Below are 19,181 nucleotides of genomic sequence, written 5' to 3'. Positions count from 1 at the left end.
GAAAGATGTGCGATAGACACGGTGACGAAGCTGCGGAAGCGAATGCGTTGCCGCGGCGGCAAAGAGCTGAGGAGAGGTGCTGAGGAGGAGGAGCCCGCGGCCTTCGGGAACGGCGGGACAGGCCGGGGGGCGGCGGCCTCGGTGCCCGGGGAGGCAACGCGGGGTAGCGGCCCTCGGTGCCCGCGGCGGGAGACTCCGGGGAGGCAGCGGTGGGGAGCGCGGTCCCTCTCGGCAGTGCCGTGCCGGTGTCGGCCTTCGCCGTGCGGGGACTCCAGGCAGCGGTCCCGCAGCCGAACTCTTCTTCGGCAGTGAGGTGGAGAACAGAGGAGCCGGGCTTCACCTTCCGAGGCCGGGTTAGGTGCTTACGAGAGGGATAACTTAAGGCAATGGCTCACCCTGCAAGTCTTTCTACATCCTGCAAGCTCGGGGTTTGTCTAACAGGAGTAATTACAAATACTGAAAGAGATGCTCATTAAATTATTTTTAGGGTAGGATCCACCATGCTTCTGTCCCATCACGGACTGCTCTTTCGTTTGTGGCCCAGTATTGCTTATTTAAGATGGAGTTCAAGTGCTTTTCTGCAGGTAGTGAAGGTGCAAGGAAAGAGAGAACATATTAGAGGAAGAAAAGGTAGATTTGTGAACTGTTGTTTAAAAGCAAGCAGAATACTTCATGTGTTGCCATGTCTGAAGATGCTTTATTGGAAGAGGACATTTGGGAGTACAAATCTATTAGGAAGCAAAAGCATCAGAGTAATTCAGAGAGCATCTCTACACCTGTGCAGAAAGTAAGTGATGGCAAGTGCAGGCCAAAAAGAAAGAGAAATGGAAATAAAAAAAAGTCTGTAGAAAAACCTGATGATCTTCAGAAAAGCGAGCAGAAATCAAGGCCAAATCCAGATGTAGATCAATGTAAAGATGACAGCAGCGTGCATTCCCAGGAAAGCGTGAGTAGCCTGACGGAGCAGAGCTCGCAAAACGCAAAGCCCATTTATGATGGATACTGCCCTAGCTGCCAGATGCCTTTCTCTTTGCTATTGGTCCAGACACCTCGGTGGCATGTTGCTGAATGTTTGGATACTCCAGGATCCACTCAAAAAGGTATGAATACGGTAAGAAAGTAGCCTTCAGAGAAGAGTTAAAGGCTGCTCATATAGCGTTGCTGTAAACTTTGATCTTCATATTTAGTTCAAAATCTGAGATGGTAGTTGTGATCTTTAGAATGTTATCACTGATTATTTGTCAGTATTATTTTCATATGAGTATTTTCAGGTCTTTGTGAAGAATGTGAAAATCGGCATGAAAATCTTATATCAGAATCCAATCTCGAAACATTGTAGAATATCAATAAAGACTTACGGTTGCTTATCAAGCTCCAGTTTTAGTAGTTTATTGAAGGAATTGAAGGTGCATATTTACCTTTTTAAAATAATGGAACCTCTTTCAATGACTAAGTCAACCCCCCTTCAATTAAGAGGCTATGTTTGACCCCAGATTTATTTATCTTTAGGTATAAATTTTATTATTGTGTATTTCTGTTGCTGTGCAACTTCTCCAGTTGTGTACGGACAGTTGAAAGCTGAAATCAGTCTGTTAGGCTAATTTATTTGAAATGTTAGTCCCGATTCATTATGCTTTATAAATTTTTATACAGAATTATACATGAACTTTCCTGTATCGTAAAACAATGCAGTTTTGTTTTGAGTTCTGTACAAGAGGAATAAAACTTGACTCCTTCCAATTGCTAGTTTCATGTGGGGAAATACCATGTCTGAACAGATCCAGGTGTCCCACTTATGTTCTTAACGCCCCTCATAACTTTTGAAAAGAGGAAAGCATACAGTCAGGAGACTTGAGTAAAGGTTGTTTTAGGTAACACAGTCAGTTTGCTTTTCATATCTTTGTAACTTTCATTAAAGTTTCTTCTTTGGAACAGTAAAATGTGAGCCTTTTGATCCTGATTTTGGCAGGACTTTTAATTAAAGACAGACATGCTAACACCTCATTTCCATCTCTTCTATAATTAACAGATTAAAAATCGTGTTTGATTGATACATTCACCTTAAATCATCAAAAGTTAGGCTGGCAAACTTTCAGCAAAAAAGGCTTAGGGAACAGACGCAGCTTTTTTGCTGACACCTGAATTGTGAATACTTTTTTCACATCAGTGAATACATGACCTCTGTATTGTGCTTGTGGGATTTGTTTGTTTGATTTGTTTTTTGTTTAGTTTTTGTGTGTTTGTTTGTTTTGGTTTTAATTTAATATGTAACCCAGCAGACAATTTGAAATGAACTTTCAGGTTGATTCAGAATCGAGATTTGGTTTGTTTTGAAACCCATCTACTGGCGTTTTCTGGTGCTACTGATTTGACTCATTGTTTGAATGTGAGACAGTTCTAAACTAGAAGCCAAATGATTACATTGGCACAGCATTGCAACAGGGTTAAGTACTCTTGTTAGAGGACTGTATTAGTTCAGGTATAGTGCTGTGTTAGCAGCAGCTGTTTTGGTTTAGGTTGGAGCATTCTCATTTCTAGCCAGCTCAGGGCAGGAGGTCTTGGCAGCTTGAAAACTAGTTTTTGCTTGTGCCATCTGTCCTCCAATAGCTGCATTTATAAGAAAAAGATTCTAAATTGTGTGTCATGTGAAAATTTTATTTTAATAATTATGCCAACTGTATTTGCAAATATATTAAGATTACTTCTCTGTTTTACTGTTTTCATAGAGTGTCCTGATGGATTACTGTGCACTTCCACTATCCCATCCCACTACAAGCGCTATAGCCACTTTCTACTTGCAGCAAGCAGGGCAGGGGATTATCTTGGGGACTCTTCAGAAAGCACTTTGGAAGAGCAGATGATATATTCTACTGCTGTAAAGCCAATCTGTTCCGCAAGTCATGCAGAAATTTCACAGAATGAGAAACCATCTAATAATGTAAAAAATGTCACAAATGATGCCTCTTTGTTGATGGTACAGAGTTCACCACAAATGGAGTCTCTAAATACAATCAGTAAAAGTACTTCCTCTTCTGCAGATATTCAAAAGTCTGAACGGACATGTCAGCTAACACAAACCACAGATAATAGTTGTAAGTTTGAATTTTATGACTTTGCAGCCTCTCAAGAAAGTGGAACAGGAGAAGATCTTTGTAGTCAGAAAGATACAAGTCAGCCAAGTCTACTACAGTCAAAAGCTGACTTCAGTGATTGTGAAATTTCCTATTCTCCACTGAGTACTTTTGAGGAAAGTGAAGAGGAAAGTGAGGAAGAGAAGACAAAAATATCACAAAATAAATTATTTGAAGTCCAGAACTTCGAAGATGAAGAATCTAATTCTGTGGTGTTTGAAACACCTGATGAACTTTTCTTAAACCAGAAGCCTCAGTATGAGCTCACCAAAATGGGAAACTTCATAACTAAAAAAACCCATTGTGAGGAATTGAATACAATGCACCATCTAGATCACAGTGTGAAGACTGTTTCTCAGCATCTCATGAGCAGCAAGTTCTGTAATTCATCATGTGTAGATCATCAGCAAGAGGCACTACCCAGTGGATCCTCTTTTCCTCTTAATTGTGAGGATGTTGAGCAGCTGGAATTCATTTCCTCAGCTGCTAAAGCAGGAAACACAGAGTCAGACGATACTGGTGTTTTGGATTCTGCATACATGAGTTTTGCTGAGACCTCATCAGTGCTAGTCAGAGGAGGTGCTGGGTCTCCTTTGACACAGAAAAGTAATGTTTTGAGGGACCCAAGTAACACTTTAACTAATACAGATAAAATGATTGCCAACGCAGTTGAAAAAACATCTCATCAGGAGAGTTTGCAGTCAGTACTGGAGAAAGAAGGAAACCTTAATACAACTGCTGGGTGCTTTCCCAGCCCCATCTCTAAAACAGGGTCGTCTCTTTCTTTAGCAAGTATGAATGCCAAGTCTGGTTCTGCAAAAGAACTTAAACAAATGGACATTGGTGTTTTCTTTGGGTTAAAACCCAAAATAAAAGAGGAAAGCAAAGGAGAGACTCATTTGAGTCAGGGAAATCAGATGCCAAGTTCAGTAACTCCCAATGGAAAGAGGCCCAGACAGGGAAAAAGGAAAGCTGAAGGGTCAGTGGAAGATGTAGGAGCAGTTACAGGAAGTTCAAGTGCAAATGAAGCCTTTGCAGATTTAAGTTCTGGTGGCCAACGAAGGTGGAGAAAAAAGATAAAAGAATTACCTGTTGCAGGTGAAGGAACAGGAAAGAAACACTGCCCATTCTATAAGAAAATACCAGGTGAGAGAAAACTCTTGGTTTTTGTAGAGGTTAACAAATTTTGCCGTGAGTTGTATTTTTTTTCCTAATTTTAGGCTTCAGTATTCTTCACTCTTCATGATTTAGAGTGCAGCTCATAATGAATTCTTTCCCCTGTCGAAGCTGAGAAAATCTTGTGTAGGTGCAGATCTTCAGAAGAAGGTCAGTGATGGCTTCATTAGCGAAGTACAGTGAAATAGTTATCTCAGGAAAATTATTTCAAGGACTGACTTTTGCATGTTTTTGACATAGTAAAAACCATAAGTAGTATTGAAAGATGGATCTCCTTTCTTAAATAATTCTGAATATATCCCTCGTTAATATTGATTCCTAATTCCTGTATTTAATAGTTTATGTTGCTTCAGTTGTGCCTGAAAAGAGAGCTGTCAATAGCAATTCTTTCCTTACACTAAGTTTAAAATTGAGTTTAGTTTTATATTTAAAATTTATGAGTATTAGAAACATGACGTACTACAACTGTGAAAGCAAAGAAATGAGAACCAAGCAAAAGAGTTTAACTAAGGAATCAGCCAAGAATTTCTCAGAATCTCCTTAAGCAATCACATAAAATGCAGGATGATGGATCAGTGGCTTAGAAAGCTTCAAATCCTCACAGTTCTCTTTACCAGTTATCATGGGTTCCATGGGCTTGGAGAATTTTCCACATATAATAAATTTGAAGAGCAGACTCCTGTGCCTACAATGCAGTTTTAAAGTTGCTTTGTTATTATTTATATTGTCTTTAGTCTGATTTTTGTCACTATATTTGAATTATATTTGACTGTATTTTCTGTGTTACTAATGATATGTATTTGTCCCCATGGCCTAGTAGAATTTAGCATCCATGAAATTTTCAATGTTTCCTCTCAGACACTTGGGGTTTTTTTGGTTTGTGATTTTTAATTAGCTATGGGTTTGGTTTTGGTTGGTTTGTTGTTTTTTTCGAGTTGCAACTACTTGAAGTTCTAGCTTCAAGTAAGTAGAACTATTTCTGGTTCTAATAGAAGATGTGGGAAATTTGTGTAACATAAAATAAAAAAATATCTTAGTGCTACCAGACGAATTAGTTTTCTGCACTATTTGGTTGTTTTAGAAAGTATAACCCAGTGTGAAAGGACCATTTGTCAGTAAGTTTGCATTTTTTTAAGAAATTGCATTTGCAGAGGAAGGGGCTATCTCCTATACAGCTGTTTTTGTGCAACATCTTTATACAAACAGCACCTCACTGAAAGCATACAAGGACAAATCGGTCACATTTGATCTCAGCAGATACACTGAAAGACCCCCAGATTGCTTTCTCGTTAATGACATGATTGCATATTTTAGGAGAAATATCAAGTGTAGAATAATTGAGAAATGGCAGTTTGATCACAAAGTGCATTTTGTTAAGCTGTAGTTACCCGTTTTATTTTGTGTTACGATGTTGATAATCTACGTGAACTTTCAAAAATACCAGCCGAATGCAGATAAATATGTTTTATTTGCTTAGCCAGTTGTCCTCTATACAATAGCAGCTGAACAGCAGATGTTTGGGAGACCTATGGAAGTATTTGTTCGTGGACACTTTGCTAAGTGAAAATCTTTTTTGTGACTGTTCACTGATACAGAAACCATGTGCATCTTCAAATGGCTCATTCAACTGTGTGGAGTTTAACTGTATTCCCTCTTAATTTGGAAGAAAGAAAAAAGAACAAAAGGAACGTCTAATTAGAAACTAGTTCTGAACTATGCGTGTTTACTGACTCGCTTCTCTTCCTGTTTTGCTGTAGGAACTGGTTTTACAGTTGACGCCTTCCAGTATGGAGAAATTGAAGGCTGCACAGCTTATTTCCTTACTCATTTTCACTCTGATCACTATTGTGGGCTAACAAAAAACTTCACGTTTCCAATCTACTGTAATAAGGTAAGACTTTTCAAGATTACTAGATGTTATCAAATCCATATGCAACTGTAATCGCTTTTATACTGATGAAAGTAAATGGGAGATCAGAGGGTCAATTATTGGGTCAATTAGGCACAGTGGATGTGAATAGGAGAATCTGGATTTCCCTTCTAAGAAATTCTTACCCTGATTTGACTGATAAGAAGAAGATTAGTGAAACTTCCCTGTCTAGATAGGATGAAAAAATTCAGGTTTAAAAGGTTCTCTAGAGTCCATATGGTCTCATCTCCTGCACAGTGTGGGTCCAACTTCAAAGTTAGATCAGACTGCAGAGAGTGTGATTCGGTCGAATTTTGAAAATAGAACAGATTCCACTATGTCTCCTTGCAACCTATTGCAGCACTTACCCACTCTGAAATATTTTCATAATATGCAATTGAAATACCTATTTTTGCGACTCGTTCTTTGTGTGTGCATCACGGAGAGGAATGTCTCCGTCTTTATAACTCTATTCAAATGATGGAAGTCTGAATTTAGATTCCACTGAAGCCATCTTTTCTCCACATTCAGTAAATTGAGTTGTTTTAGCTGGGTCCTGTGTGTGCTGTGCTTTAGGCTGGTGCTACCATTAGCTATCATATGTCCAAACAACATTTCTTTACTCATAACATGGTAGGGCATCTTGCCTAATCAACTCATCTAGAACCTGTATCAAAAATCTATTTCTGATTTACTCTGGAAATCTCCTGGAAAGCTTGTGTCCTGTGTTGTCCTTCCAGTAGGTGTTGGCCTGACTGCAGTTCTGTGTGCTAAGATGCAGGGCCTGTGACCTGGAAATTTCCTCAGTTGTTTAAAGAAGGCTTCACACACCTCCTCTTCTTGACTTGGCAATCTGTAACACGTTATTCCAGGGGGAGCTCCAGTTTGCCTCCTCTACAATTCCAATCCATAACCTGTTGACAGGCTTCTAAAAGTTTTCTTTTTTAGAGCAGCTTTTTTTCAGTTTGCTTTTTGAGGCTTGAAATGCTACTGAAAGGCTTGATTATACCCAAGATCTCATAGTTTCTCTCTAAGCCAGACAGTCTGGCTTTGAGAGCCTTTTTTCTAAAATAAACAAAGGCTTTTTTTAGATTTTGTTCCTATTCCATATTAAGTCCTTTCCCTGTTACAGATTACTGGCAACCTGGTGAAGAGCAAACTTCGAGTCAAAGAGGAGTACATCCATGTGCTGCCGATGGACACAGAGTGTATAGTCAATGGGATCAAAGTGTTGTTGCTCGATGCCAATCAGTATGTATCATTACATTTGTTGTGAAATATTTGTATGTACAGAATATTGAAGATAAGTAGCTCTACAGATACAGAGTATGTTCTCATGATTTTTAGGTTTCACTGGATCTGAAAAAGGATGAAAATACTTCACATTCTGGAGTTGGCTTAGTAACATGCATTTTAACTTCAGAAGTGAATTAGGCATGTATAAGCCTAAATTTCTTGCAAGTAGTTAGCTTTTGAAATATGGAGGTTATTTTTTGATAATTTTTGATAATTTTAGCTTAATTTTTTTGTTGTTGTAATGAGTACATTGTGTTAACCATACACAGCTCCATAATTTTTAAGCTTTTTGAAAGATTGAATGATTTTTCTAGTGGTCTGAACACTTTAGTTTTTGGTGTCTAGTTGGGAACAACTTAGATTTGACTATCAAATGTGTTAGGTGTCTGTAACTTCAACTGAAGATAGTGTAATCATCAGCTAAAGAAAAATGCATCCCGGGAGAGAAAAAAACCCAGCCAACATTTTGAAAATTGAATTTTAAAGAAAAGCCTGTTGAAATATGCAACAAGACTTCTGCTGGATTCAGTAAGAAAGGGTGAGATTTTTGTCCCATGTTACACTGGCACTGTGTGGTAATGCTGGATTTAAATTTAAGTAGCACCTGACTTCCAGGCCTGTGCTCTTGCCATTGTGCCTCTTGGTGCCTTATTTGGCTGTGGGCTAGAGGACAAGTCCTTTCCCTGAAGTATATATTGAAATGCAGCACTGTGTCACAGCTGGTTTGAATATTACTTATCTTAAGATTTGTTTATAGTTGGAGAGATAAGATTCCATGAAGTCCTTTGAGAACCCTTTCTGGGAATGAAGGAAGCCTTGTTGCTTATGTAATTTGACCACTTCTTATTTTTCCTGTTTGTCTCTGTGATCCTCTGCTTCAATTTAAAAGGCATATAAACCTTAGGTACAAAGTTCAACTTTTTGGAGAGGTCGTTGTTTGAGCTCTGATTCATGCCAGCTTTTCCTCTTTTGAGATTTCATTTACCCTTTACAGATGATTCATGTCCGAAATAGTCCTGCTCTGGTTTTCCAGTCTGAGCACTTGCCCTTCAGACATCTTTGGCGAGGAACTGCAGAAGGTGGCAATGGATTTGCTGTGGCCAATAAGAGAATTGTGTTTATAACCAGGGAATTCTGGATGGAGGATAATGTTTAAAATCTGCAAATAAAATTTAAAAGGAAATGCTTCAGTAAGTCCTGCAGGAATGAAGATGCATCTGCAGTAACACAATTCTGTTTCTCCTGGATAAGAATGCTGCTTCTCTTTGGTGTGCTGTTTCCTCTTTAAATCAAGTAATAGAACCTGTGAGATTGCAGCTGAGTTAGTGTCTTTGTCATGCCTAGAAGACTGAGCATCCCAAAGAGACGTTAATGCTTGATTACTTTACTGTTGGTCTGATTTCCCCCCCTCCCATCTCAACTGAGAACTTAAGTCTAGATTTTCTATGGCCATAAGATTGGCTTTAGAATTCCTTTAGAAACTGGGATTTCTAGCTAAATTAGGTTGCATAGTAGCTGTGATTTTAAAAAGCCCTTCTGTGCATCTTCCTGCTACTGAAGGGTGGCATATCTCAAAAGGCAGCTTATCAGTATAGAGAATTAACAAAATTTGGATGGGCTTTTTCTTTGTTCCAGTTGTCCAGGTGCAACAATGATCCTCTTCTGTCTACCCAGTGGAACAGTTATTCTGCACACAGGAGACTTCAGGGCAGATCCTTCTATGGAGCGCTACCCTGCTTTGGTTGGTCAGCAAGTCCACACCCTTTACCTTGATACCACGTAAGTTGTGTTTAACTATTTTTTTTTTGTTTAATATATAACCCTCTTTTCAGTGTAGTAAGACTTTATATGAGCCAAATAAATGTAGGTATAAATGACACTACTGGTTTAACAATTGTTAGCTCTGTTTAGTCTTCTATAAAATCAGGTATGTATTGAAAGTCCCTGTATGTCTAACTTGTTCAATTGCTATGCTGTTACATGAGAGAGGACAAAAGTGGGTAGTGGAAAAGATACTAAGGTATTTGCTGAGATGGCTTTATTTTTTATAAGTGGTATTAAATTCTGGGTGCCAAATTGATGCACTGTGTTCAGCTCTGAAACAAAAGATTCGTGGAACACTGATCTTATGTGGATTCAACTGTTATGAAAGGGAGTGCAGAGGAATTCAAAGAGTGAAAGAATGCCAAATGCTTAAGTCAGTTGTCCAGGTTTTCATTAGACCTTTCTCTGACTCATGTATATAAAATTATTTTTCTGTGTATGATGACTAATGCCCAGCTGCAGCCTTTTATTTCTGTTCCATATGTTTCTGCAAATGAATTATACATTATGTTATGCTTTGTATGCATGACTAAAAATAGACATAAGGATGTAATTAGTATGTGATACAAATATCTAGCTGGAAAGAGCACTTGGTATTTATAGAGAAAAAATGCAGAACTGAGTGTCAGTGTTATACAAGTTAATAGCTGTAGAGAAGAGACGGATATACTCAACGTAAATTTTATTGCAACAATTTTTTCTGGATACCTCAGTGATTTCTAATAAATAGATTGCAAGTAGACCGAAATAACAGGGAAGGATTACATCTTTTTCATTACTTTGTTATTCCATGCATGCAGTTTTGAGGGCCTTGATAAATTCAGATGTCTTCCATCTTGTGTAATGAAGTGTGTGTCTTGTTTCCATGCCCTAGATACTGTAGTCCGGAATACACTTTTCCTTCTCAACAAGAGGTTATCCAGTTTGCTGTCAATACTGCCTTTGAGACAGTTACTTTGAACCCACGTACTCTAGTTGTCTGTGGCACGTATTCCATTGGAAAAGAAAAAGTTTTTTTAGGTATGTAAAAAAAAGTATACTGGATAAAATAACTAAATAAATATCCAAAATGCTGTTAAAAGACCTTTTTCTTGGAGATAGAAAGAGTTGCTTAGTCTTGATGGTCAGGTGTTGTGTAAATAAGTTAAATATATTTGGTAATCCTATTGCTAGTATTTTAGTTTTCTAATCAATAAGTTTTAACTTTCTGAAAAACATATTTTTCTGCCATGTTTACAACCCCCTGAACATACAGAAGGCAAATTTGATTACTAAATGAATGGACCTATTTAATTGATTGTGGTAAGAAAATTGCTGATGGCAATTAAAAAAACATAAATGAGGTCTTTATGACATTTGTGTTAATGATTTGCTGTTGTTAAGAAACAGCGAAGTGATATAGTTATTCTCAAACTTGTATTTTGCTAACAGTTTTTCCTTCCAGTTTTATATTACATATTTTCCTAAATATTTATATGAATCAGTTTTAATGAAATCAATTTTAACAAGGCATTCCCAAAAACAGAACACATCTTTTCGTAGTTAATGAAAATCTTGTGTGCTATGCTTCACCTGGTTACTGCGTTAGGAATCAACATGATTTCCCAAATGCCAACTCTAGAGCAGGCAGCTGCGTACTCTTTGTGCATTTGAGTTTATTTTGTCATCAATACAAAATTTACTTTCACTGAAATTTAGTCTGTCTTTAGACATGAGCTGTTTGTTGCATGTTCCAAAAGCGGCACACTTCTGGTTTCTTTGAAATCAATACCAATTGGCCTCAGTAACATTCTACGAAAGAAATATGACTTAGAACTTATCAATGTACCTCTACTCTCTTTCTCTTTCCAGTTGTCATATACAGTTCTGGTGCTAAAATGTGGGAGCCAGGGTTTTTTAACAGCAATTACAGGTTTCTCTTCTCAATTTTAGAATATGAGAACTGTATCATATGTAAGATTATTTTTTTCATAGTAAAAATGATCCAGCACAAAAATTAGGAAAATCTCCAAAACAAGCAAAAAATTAACTCTTGAAATTTTCTTTATCTGATTTCTTCCCAATTAATCCTAAAGCAATTGCTGAAGTTCTGGGTTCAAAAGCAAGTATGTCTCGCGATAAGTACAAAACGCTACAGTGCTTGGAGTCAGCAACTGTTAATTCCCTCATCAGCGTGGACTGGGGTGGTACTTTGCTTCATGTTCTTCCCATGATGCAAATTAATTTTAAGGTAAGTTCAGAAAATACAGTCTGTTGATTAACCTGCTGGTTGACCATACTCTTGGGCTCTCACAACCAGTGTTGTGTTTCGTGCTTTTTAGCATCTTGTCACATCGTATTTATTTAGTAAAGTTTTGGTGTGTAGCAATACACAGAAAATGAAATGCAATTAAACATTAATAACTGTCTCCAAACATGATGCACAGAAAGTGTAATTTCACTTCAATGTGATGCTTGTACAAGATAAGACGAGGTTTATTCAAAGGCTTGCTCTTTGCAGGCCTATTTGAAGTAGATTTATGTAATGACTGCAGGATCTGTCCTGTTAGCAATTAATATGTCATGACATGGAGTTCCTGTTTCCAGCCAGTCTTTTATCTGGTATGATGTAGTTAAAAACGAGAAAGATTTTCTACCTGTGAGTCTCTCTGTTTTGAGGGAGAACATGAACATGGCCAACTTCCAGTTTGGTGTTTGATAAAAGAGCAATAGGGTTCTCCGTGTTCTTCTCTGTTCAGTTGTCATGTATTTATAATCATATTTTCACCTTTTAAAAGAATATTGTCCTTCTGTCCTGATTATTTACAGGGGGGTAAGGATACTTGAAAATCAGTGGAAACACACGCATAAACAAATACACACACTGAATGAATGAAGGACACCTCATATATACACATGCTTCAGTTTTTCCACACACAGTCTAACATTTGTAGCAAAAGAAGTAAACCAGTTTATTTTAAGGCATCGTTTTGTCTAAGTTGGCTTTAAATGCACATTTCAGCTGAGATTTGAGACAAGAGGCTTTTGTTATTGAGAGTTTTTGTGGGAATTTCTTAGTTAGGAAAGGTGACCAATTCCTGGGCAAAAAGAAAGTTTTTCTGAAGAGACTTCAAAATACAGAATGGCGTTAAGGCAAAGCAGCAGGCTCTAGATTAAAGGTAACCTGAAAGGAAAACAGTGGTTGCTTATGCCTTATGGACTTGGATTAATTTATTGTTTTGCTTCAGGCCTGCTGTGCCATCTCAAGCAAATCCTTCAGAGCAGGACGGTATTTAGCTGCAGGAAAGGTCAAGCTCAGAATTGACCTAAAAAGGAGAAAAAGAGGCTTTACAATTTGGGTGGGAGCTGCAGGAGATGGAACTTAATATCTTAGTGTTTCAGTGTTGTTCTATAATCTCCTCCACGGTGGGCAGAAAATGAGTAATGGAAATGTGTATGGATTTATTTTTAATGTGTTGTCTTAAGCAGTAACATATTTTAGTTTCTTTTGCAGATTTTTGGGTTGCTATGTGATTTTGCTGTCATGTGTATGACGTGCTCACATAGCTGGACACTTAGGCAGAGGGTGTGGTTATACAATGAGGATGTCAGGACAGCCTTACTTCTCAGAGAAAGGCAGTTGTATCGTGTGCAGAGTCTCACCGCAGAGAACAGGAGGTTCTAGAGAAATCTGCAGTGTACCAGGAGCGACGTCTGGACCCTGGAAAGGGCCAGGAAAAATTAAAGGCTCTAGTCTAGTGATCAAGAGTCCTAGTGAAAGAGTCATGGCCCTTTGTACTTGGGCTTTGACTTCATGCGTGAAGTTGTTGGAATGTGCTCTCATGCTGTCATCAGTAATTTTGTGTCCATCTAAGCTGGGCCTGCTAAACATCCCGTGATGCCAGTAGCTACATGAATGCCCAGGTGGCATTTAGTATCAGTTAAATGTGGAGAATGTTAAATGCTTGAAGATGAGGTCATGTTTATTTATGTTATTTCTGCTCCAGCAGCATCTGTAAACATGATCTTAGAAAAGACAATATTTTTAAGAATAAATTGTCTGAACACTTGTAATCTTTTTCTAGGTAAAGAATGATGAATTATACCGTCCTGTTTTCACAGACCATGATGTCATCATCCCCAGTTGTGTGTTTTTGTTTTGTGTGGGATTATACAGGTTTTGTCCCAAGTTACTGGCTCATTACCGGGAAAGACAGAGTTTTAATGATCCTCATCACTAAATCCTAATGCCTTCATTATCTTCTGGGTCTCTTCTACCTCTTCTGTTTTATTTGATCCCCAGCCCTATTCAAAAACACAATCCTGCTTTTTAATTTGGGCTAATTTCCTGCTTGTACAGTTTCAGCTATGAGCCTACAAATCCATGAAATCCTTATGGGAGTGTTTGCAGTCAAAATTTCGCATTCAGTCCTTATTTAGTAAATTGAGTGCATCTGTGATCTTGTCCATCAGTTGCCTTTTTAGTAGAATGCAAATAGCCAAATCCTGATGGTATATTACAGTTATCTCCCAGAAGCCCCAGCTTTATACCCTTTTTTTCCCCATTATGCTTTTTACTAATAGGGTAAATGAAACCTGTCTGTGTTCCAGGCTTGATAGTTTTAAGAACTGTATGCATGATTCTTCTGCCTTTTATTACTGAAAAACTTTGCTGTTTCTAGATAAAGAACAAAAAGGCTGCACAAGGTACATGGCCTTACCACAACTGAAGCCTTGTTTGCGGTAACTGTTGATAGAACTGTGCTCAAGCAAAGCTCTCGTGTTTCCATAGCTGACCGCTGCCAAGACTGAACCTCTGTGCCCACATCTTCCCTTTCTACCCCATGTAGAAAGGAAACAAGTTCATGGTTTTGAGATGCTCCTGCATATATTTCCTTGTTAACAGACTTTCTGCTGTGATCAGGAGCTCTTTTTTTCTCCTGATCATTGAGTCTCTAGATTACTAGAAAACATTCTGGGTTGTTTTTATAACATTGGTTGGTTTTTGACTGCTTAATCAGGAATTTTAGAAGTGTTTTTGCAGTCTTCATATTGTGAATATTTTTTCCTTGTGGTGGCATTGTCCAACTGTTTAATTGCAGTTTTGAGGCTATCTGAAATCTGCTTTTCTCCATGTTGATTTTCAGGAGTAATATCAAGCATGTTTTTTCATTTGAAGTCAGCTGTTTTATTATTTGTAAACAACTAGCTTAGCTGTTCATGTATGATTTATAGACAAACACTGTATTGATTCAGCAGGGAGCGTCATTGACCTAAAAGCCACAGGCGCTTAGAAAAGTACAGAAACCTCTCTCTGTCTTTCCCTGTTACCAGAGTTTAAAGACTAATGTTGGTACCTTCTACCTAGAACTGAAGCAAACAAAAATGAATAGTGACCATAATAGTGTTAAATCCACCATGAAAACCAGGTGGATCAGTGAATGTTTTTTTGACAGATTGACTTTTTTTTTTTGTGAACCTGCAGCATCCTCACAATATGTGCTTATACCTGAGATTTTCACTTGGCCAGAGACTTGGTGACAACGTATGGTGTTTCTCTTTTCTGCGTGAGCCATCTGTGTCAAGATGTGTTTATTTCTATACAAATGCAGCCACAGCGAGGGAAACTGTGCTACCTGGCCTGAATGTTTCCATCACCTTTTATCTTCGTTTATTTGAATATTCAATTCTGGCCAGTTTTCTATCACTGCATCAGGAGTTGTGTCTCTGCCCCAAAACTCTGTTGAAGAAACAAGTTCATATTTGAGAAAAAAGCATGTCTCTTCTGCTTTATAAATTCATATAGGTAGTCTCGATCTGTAGTTAGAATGAAAGCAGTCCCATTCGTAATATTGAATACCTGGCCAGGTATCACCAGACTTACGTATTCTTATCTAGGCCTTATGACAGCCCCCTTGAAAAGAAGCAATACTTGAGATGAGTGTTTGGCTAAGATGTGTGTAGTTTGAAGGGTAAAACTAGAAAGAATAAGCCATAGGGGATCAGAAGCAGCAAAAATACAGCGGCAGAGGAATAAGTTTGTTGTGGTGTTGGATTGCGTGGGGTTCTTTTTGTTTATTTGTTGTTTTTTTTTCCAATGTAGAGCTCTGGCTTGAGTTTGTTTATTAGGAGTTGATATCAAACTGAGATTACATGCTCAGATGGATGTTCTAGATATTCTTGATGGATTGATGTCTACATACATTTTAAAAAATATTTATATGTGTCATTTTATTTATTAAAATATTTATAAAAATAAACCGTGGATTGCTGTAATCTTGCAAGTATACTTGATGTGGTGCTTCACTGCTGTACTTGGATTTACTCATTATGAGGATTTCTGTGTGTACTGATGAGTAGCTGTTCATGAATAAGCCAAATGAGTTTAAGTTGTGTTAGGGCTGATTGTAAAGTAACTGTTTAATTATGTTTGAGTCTTCTCTTATCTTAAGGAATCTGTCCTGCTGACTTCAGCAACACTGTAGATAACAGGCTGTTGTGGTGATTGAAAGAGGTCAATCTAGCAATGAAATATTCTTTTAATTTTAAAAGGATGAAGGTTTAGAACAGTGTTCGCTAAAGAAATAAAAGAATAAATTGGAATGTGTATTTAAAGTGGATTTGTTATAAATAAGCATGGTAGTAACTTGTTTTGTGGAAAGAGGCCATCTTTTCTAAAATGCATGCATGGTTCTTTCACAACAAACAATTTTTTGTAACAATCAAAAATTGAGGCTCCTGGCACTTGAATATGGAGTGGAAGATTTCCAGAGAACTGGGCCCTTAGGTCTGTGCACCTCTCCTCTGCTGCTCAGGTCACTACTGGCCCATACTCATTTTGAGGTGAGATTTTCAGAAGTGCTTATGATTGAAATGCACAAATAATTTCTGATGAGACCGAATTTACATCCTTAATGTGAATGTTTCACACTTGATATGTAACAATTTGAAAGCAGATTAGTGTTGGTTAATATAATCATTGTATTTGAAGTACCGTATTTAGATTTAATTAAAACAAGGGGAGAAAATATATTAATTACTACCTTAAGCTATGTTAATCTTCCTAAACTGAAGTGTGAAGGAGAATTAGACCACTACGGCTGCATCTTTATTCTAGTGAGGACAGAAGATTAGCAGTGTATTAAGAGCCATGGCAGCTGGCCATAATGCCCATTGCTGAGTGAAGCATGTGTTGTGGTAGTGGTTTTTTGTTGTTCTTTTATGTACCTAGTTTGATGGATTTTGTATTTTGCTACTGGGCATTATGCTGAAGGTGCTATTAAGTGTGACAGTGTCACAGGCAGTTTTCTGCTTCCCTGCTTAATAATTTTCAAGTGTCTGACAAGTTGGTTAGTGTTCCGTCACAGCATATCCATCCCCATCTCCTCACCTTTTCAATATCAGTCCTGATTTTATATTTTTCTTCCTGCTGCTGATATAAAGTTTATGATTTTGAGTTCTATAGTCTTGCAGGGCTTTCAAATTGACAATGTGCCTTGAAGCTTTTATACAGAACACATCAAAATGATTTTCTGATTTTGATTTGAAATAATACTGACTTCACTTTATCCAGGAATAGGATCATACATTCCTTATGCTTCCCTCTCATATTTTTCCTGATCCTAGATAAAACAACATTGAAGGCGAACTTCGCCACCTTGGAAACTTTTTCAAGCTAAATTTTTTTTTTTTTTAGAGTGAAGAAATAAGAGGTGGTTTCCTCCCTATAACAAATGGGAATGTGGTAAAACATGGTTTGGTGCTCAGAGCAATACTCAACTCATGCACTGGATTGCTGTGAGTTTTTGGGTAGCTTGCTTAGTTAACTCTGAGCACTTCTGGACATAAGCAGATCTCAGGATCTCAGTGGCACTTTACATTAACCAGATGATTTTGCACTGAAGTCAGATTTCACCATCTTGTATCGCCACTCGGCTGCAAGAGTGCTGACTTCTCGCTGAGAGGAAGAAATCAATGACTTGAGAAGCAAGTTCTGTAAGAAGATGGGATTGTGCCTTATGTGTTCTGATCTGTAATGCATAGCTGTTAATATGTGCTTATTCAGATGAAGCAATTGAGATGCTAAAGTACAAGGTGCTCTGCAGATGGTAATATTTATCATTAATAATTTCAAGGCAGATGGCATTTAAATTAAAAGAGTTAATATCAAAACATTAAAATAAAATTTAGTCTGAGGTCTCTCCATCATGAAATCTCCAACCTTTAGACTAATAAGCTATTTAATGGGGTTAAGTATATGCTATATTCTTTTCACAGGGTTTGCAAGATCACTTGTGTAAGTTTTCTGAGAATTTTGATCAAGTTCTGGCTTTCAAACCTACTGGATGGACCTACTCTGATTCATGCCTTTCTCTGGTGGATATCAAACCTCAGACAAGAGGAAGGATCACTATATATGGTATAAGTGTGGTAAAGATTCAGTGCATTTGATTTTGTGTGGATCCTTTTCATATTTGTATTCTTCAGACTCCTACTGTTCTTTGTAACCAATGCTTTTTCTGATAACTCATTGAGAAGCTGAACAGATGGTCTCTTCATGAGAGGTCTGGGAACTGAGTAATTGAGAACACTGCGGATTTTTACGTACATTTTGCTTCTGTCCTCCTCATGCAAATAAAGGCTTTTATCTGATACAGGTAAAGACTTCCGGGGTGAAGTCTTGGCCCAGCTGATGCTGATGACAGAGCAGTTGCAGAGCCAAGACTTCGTTCCATACTTCAGTCATTTGTGAGAAACTGCAGATCTTCCTCTCAATTGTTATCAGTGGGTAGAGTTGAATCTATTCACATTCATTTAACCAAATCCTTGGTTTCACTCAGTTTGCACTGATGAATTACTTGGTAACTTAGTGCAGGGTAATTTTCCATAAGGAAAATCTGGGGTTTCATTTTACCTCAGCTATAAACTTTAGATCTCAAATATGCATTTTAAAAATATTATCTGAAGTATTTCTTAGCTGGAATGCTTACAAAACTGTTTTGGCAAGAAACTAAGTAGACTAACAGATTGCTGTGGTTTGTTTCATTTCAGGGATTCCTTACAGTGAACACAGCAGTTACCTGGAAATGAAGCGTTTTGTTCAATGGTTGAAGCCACAGAAAATCATCCCCACTGTAAATGTTGGTGACTGGAGAGCCAGAAGCTCGATGGAGAAGCATTTTAGAGACTGGATGATTGAGGGCAATAGGCATAAATAAATATAAGGAAGAACGTATATTTCAAAGGAGGTAGACTGGAGTGGGAACTGTGAGTTCCTGTGAGTTTTAACTCCATTTTCCACAGAGCTTTCTTTAGGGAGGACTAAGCTGCTGTTTTCCTGAGAAAGCTGAATTTTTTAAAAAATGCACCTTCCTTGCTCATGTACATACTACTTATTTTTCCATAACTTAGTCACTTCTTTGCAAATTTCTATTGCAGGTTATTTTTATTTTACTCCTTTTTCCCCATTCTTAGTTTTCTCCAGATTGCGGAGATGCTCAGATGTATAATGCTGGGAAAGAAAACACTTCCAGGTTACTCATTTCTCGAAAATAAGTGAATTGTAAGAAGTGAGACAATACTAAGCTTATGTCACATGCTATCAATTCAGGTTTTGGAGAAGCTTTTTTCATGAGGCAGAACTGGCTGTGATTTAAATCATGTAAACAAAATTTACCTGACTCAGGCTCTTGCAGCCTATGTACTTTGGAAAATGATTTTTATAAAAGGCATTGCTACCTACATTCCACTCCATATTTTTAGGTTTGTTTTTTGGGAGATGTGTGGGGTTTGTTTGGTTTGGTTTGTGGTTTGTGTGTGTTGTTTTGGTTTTGTTTTTGTTTTTTTTAATAAAGAATGTACATGAA

The 19,181-nt window shown here is 37.7% G+C and overlaps 1 protein-coding gene across 2 annotated transcripts; it reads left to right on the top strand.

Annotated features, from left to right (window-relative positions):
• The first annotated feature begins 60 nt into the window (after positions 1-60).
• DCLRE1A (DNA cross-link repair 1A) lies at positions 61-19,181 on the top strand. 2 transcript variants are annotated; one of them, XM_065843722.2, is made up of 9 exons: positions 61-1,100; positions 2,727-4,277; positions 6,065-6,198; positions 7,349-7,467; positions 9,148-9,291; positions 10,211-10,356; positions 11,412-11,566; positions 17,593-17,745; positions 18,367-19,181. In XM_065843722.2, the coding sequence occupies exons 1-9, from the start codon at positions 683-685 to the stop codon at positions 18,403-18,405; spliced, it is 2,859 nt and encodes a 952-aa protein (XP_065699794.1). In that variant the 5' UTR covers positions 61-682; the 3' UTR covers positions 18,406-19,181. The 2 variants fall into 2 exon arrangements, with proteins under 2 accessions (XP_065699794.1, XP_065699793.1); XM_065843721.2 differs by having other exon boundaries at positions 64-1,100; positions 17,593-17,734.

The sequence above is a fragment of the Patagioenas fasciata genome, chromosome 8 (genome assembly GCF_037038585.1).
Source record: "Patagioenas fasciata isolate bPatFas1 chromosome 8, bPatFas1.hap1, whole genome shotgun sequence".
NCBI classification, from domain to species: domain Eukaryota; kingdom Metazoa; phylum Chordata; class Aves; order Columbiformes; family Columbidae; genus Patagioenas; species Patagioenas fasciata.
The sequence above is the reverse complement of the archived record's forward strand: the minus strand, read 5'-3'. Positions and strand labels throughout refer to the sequence as shown.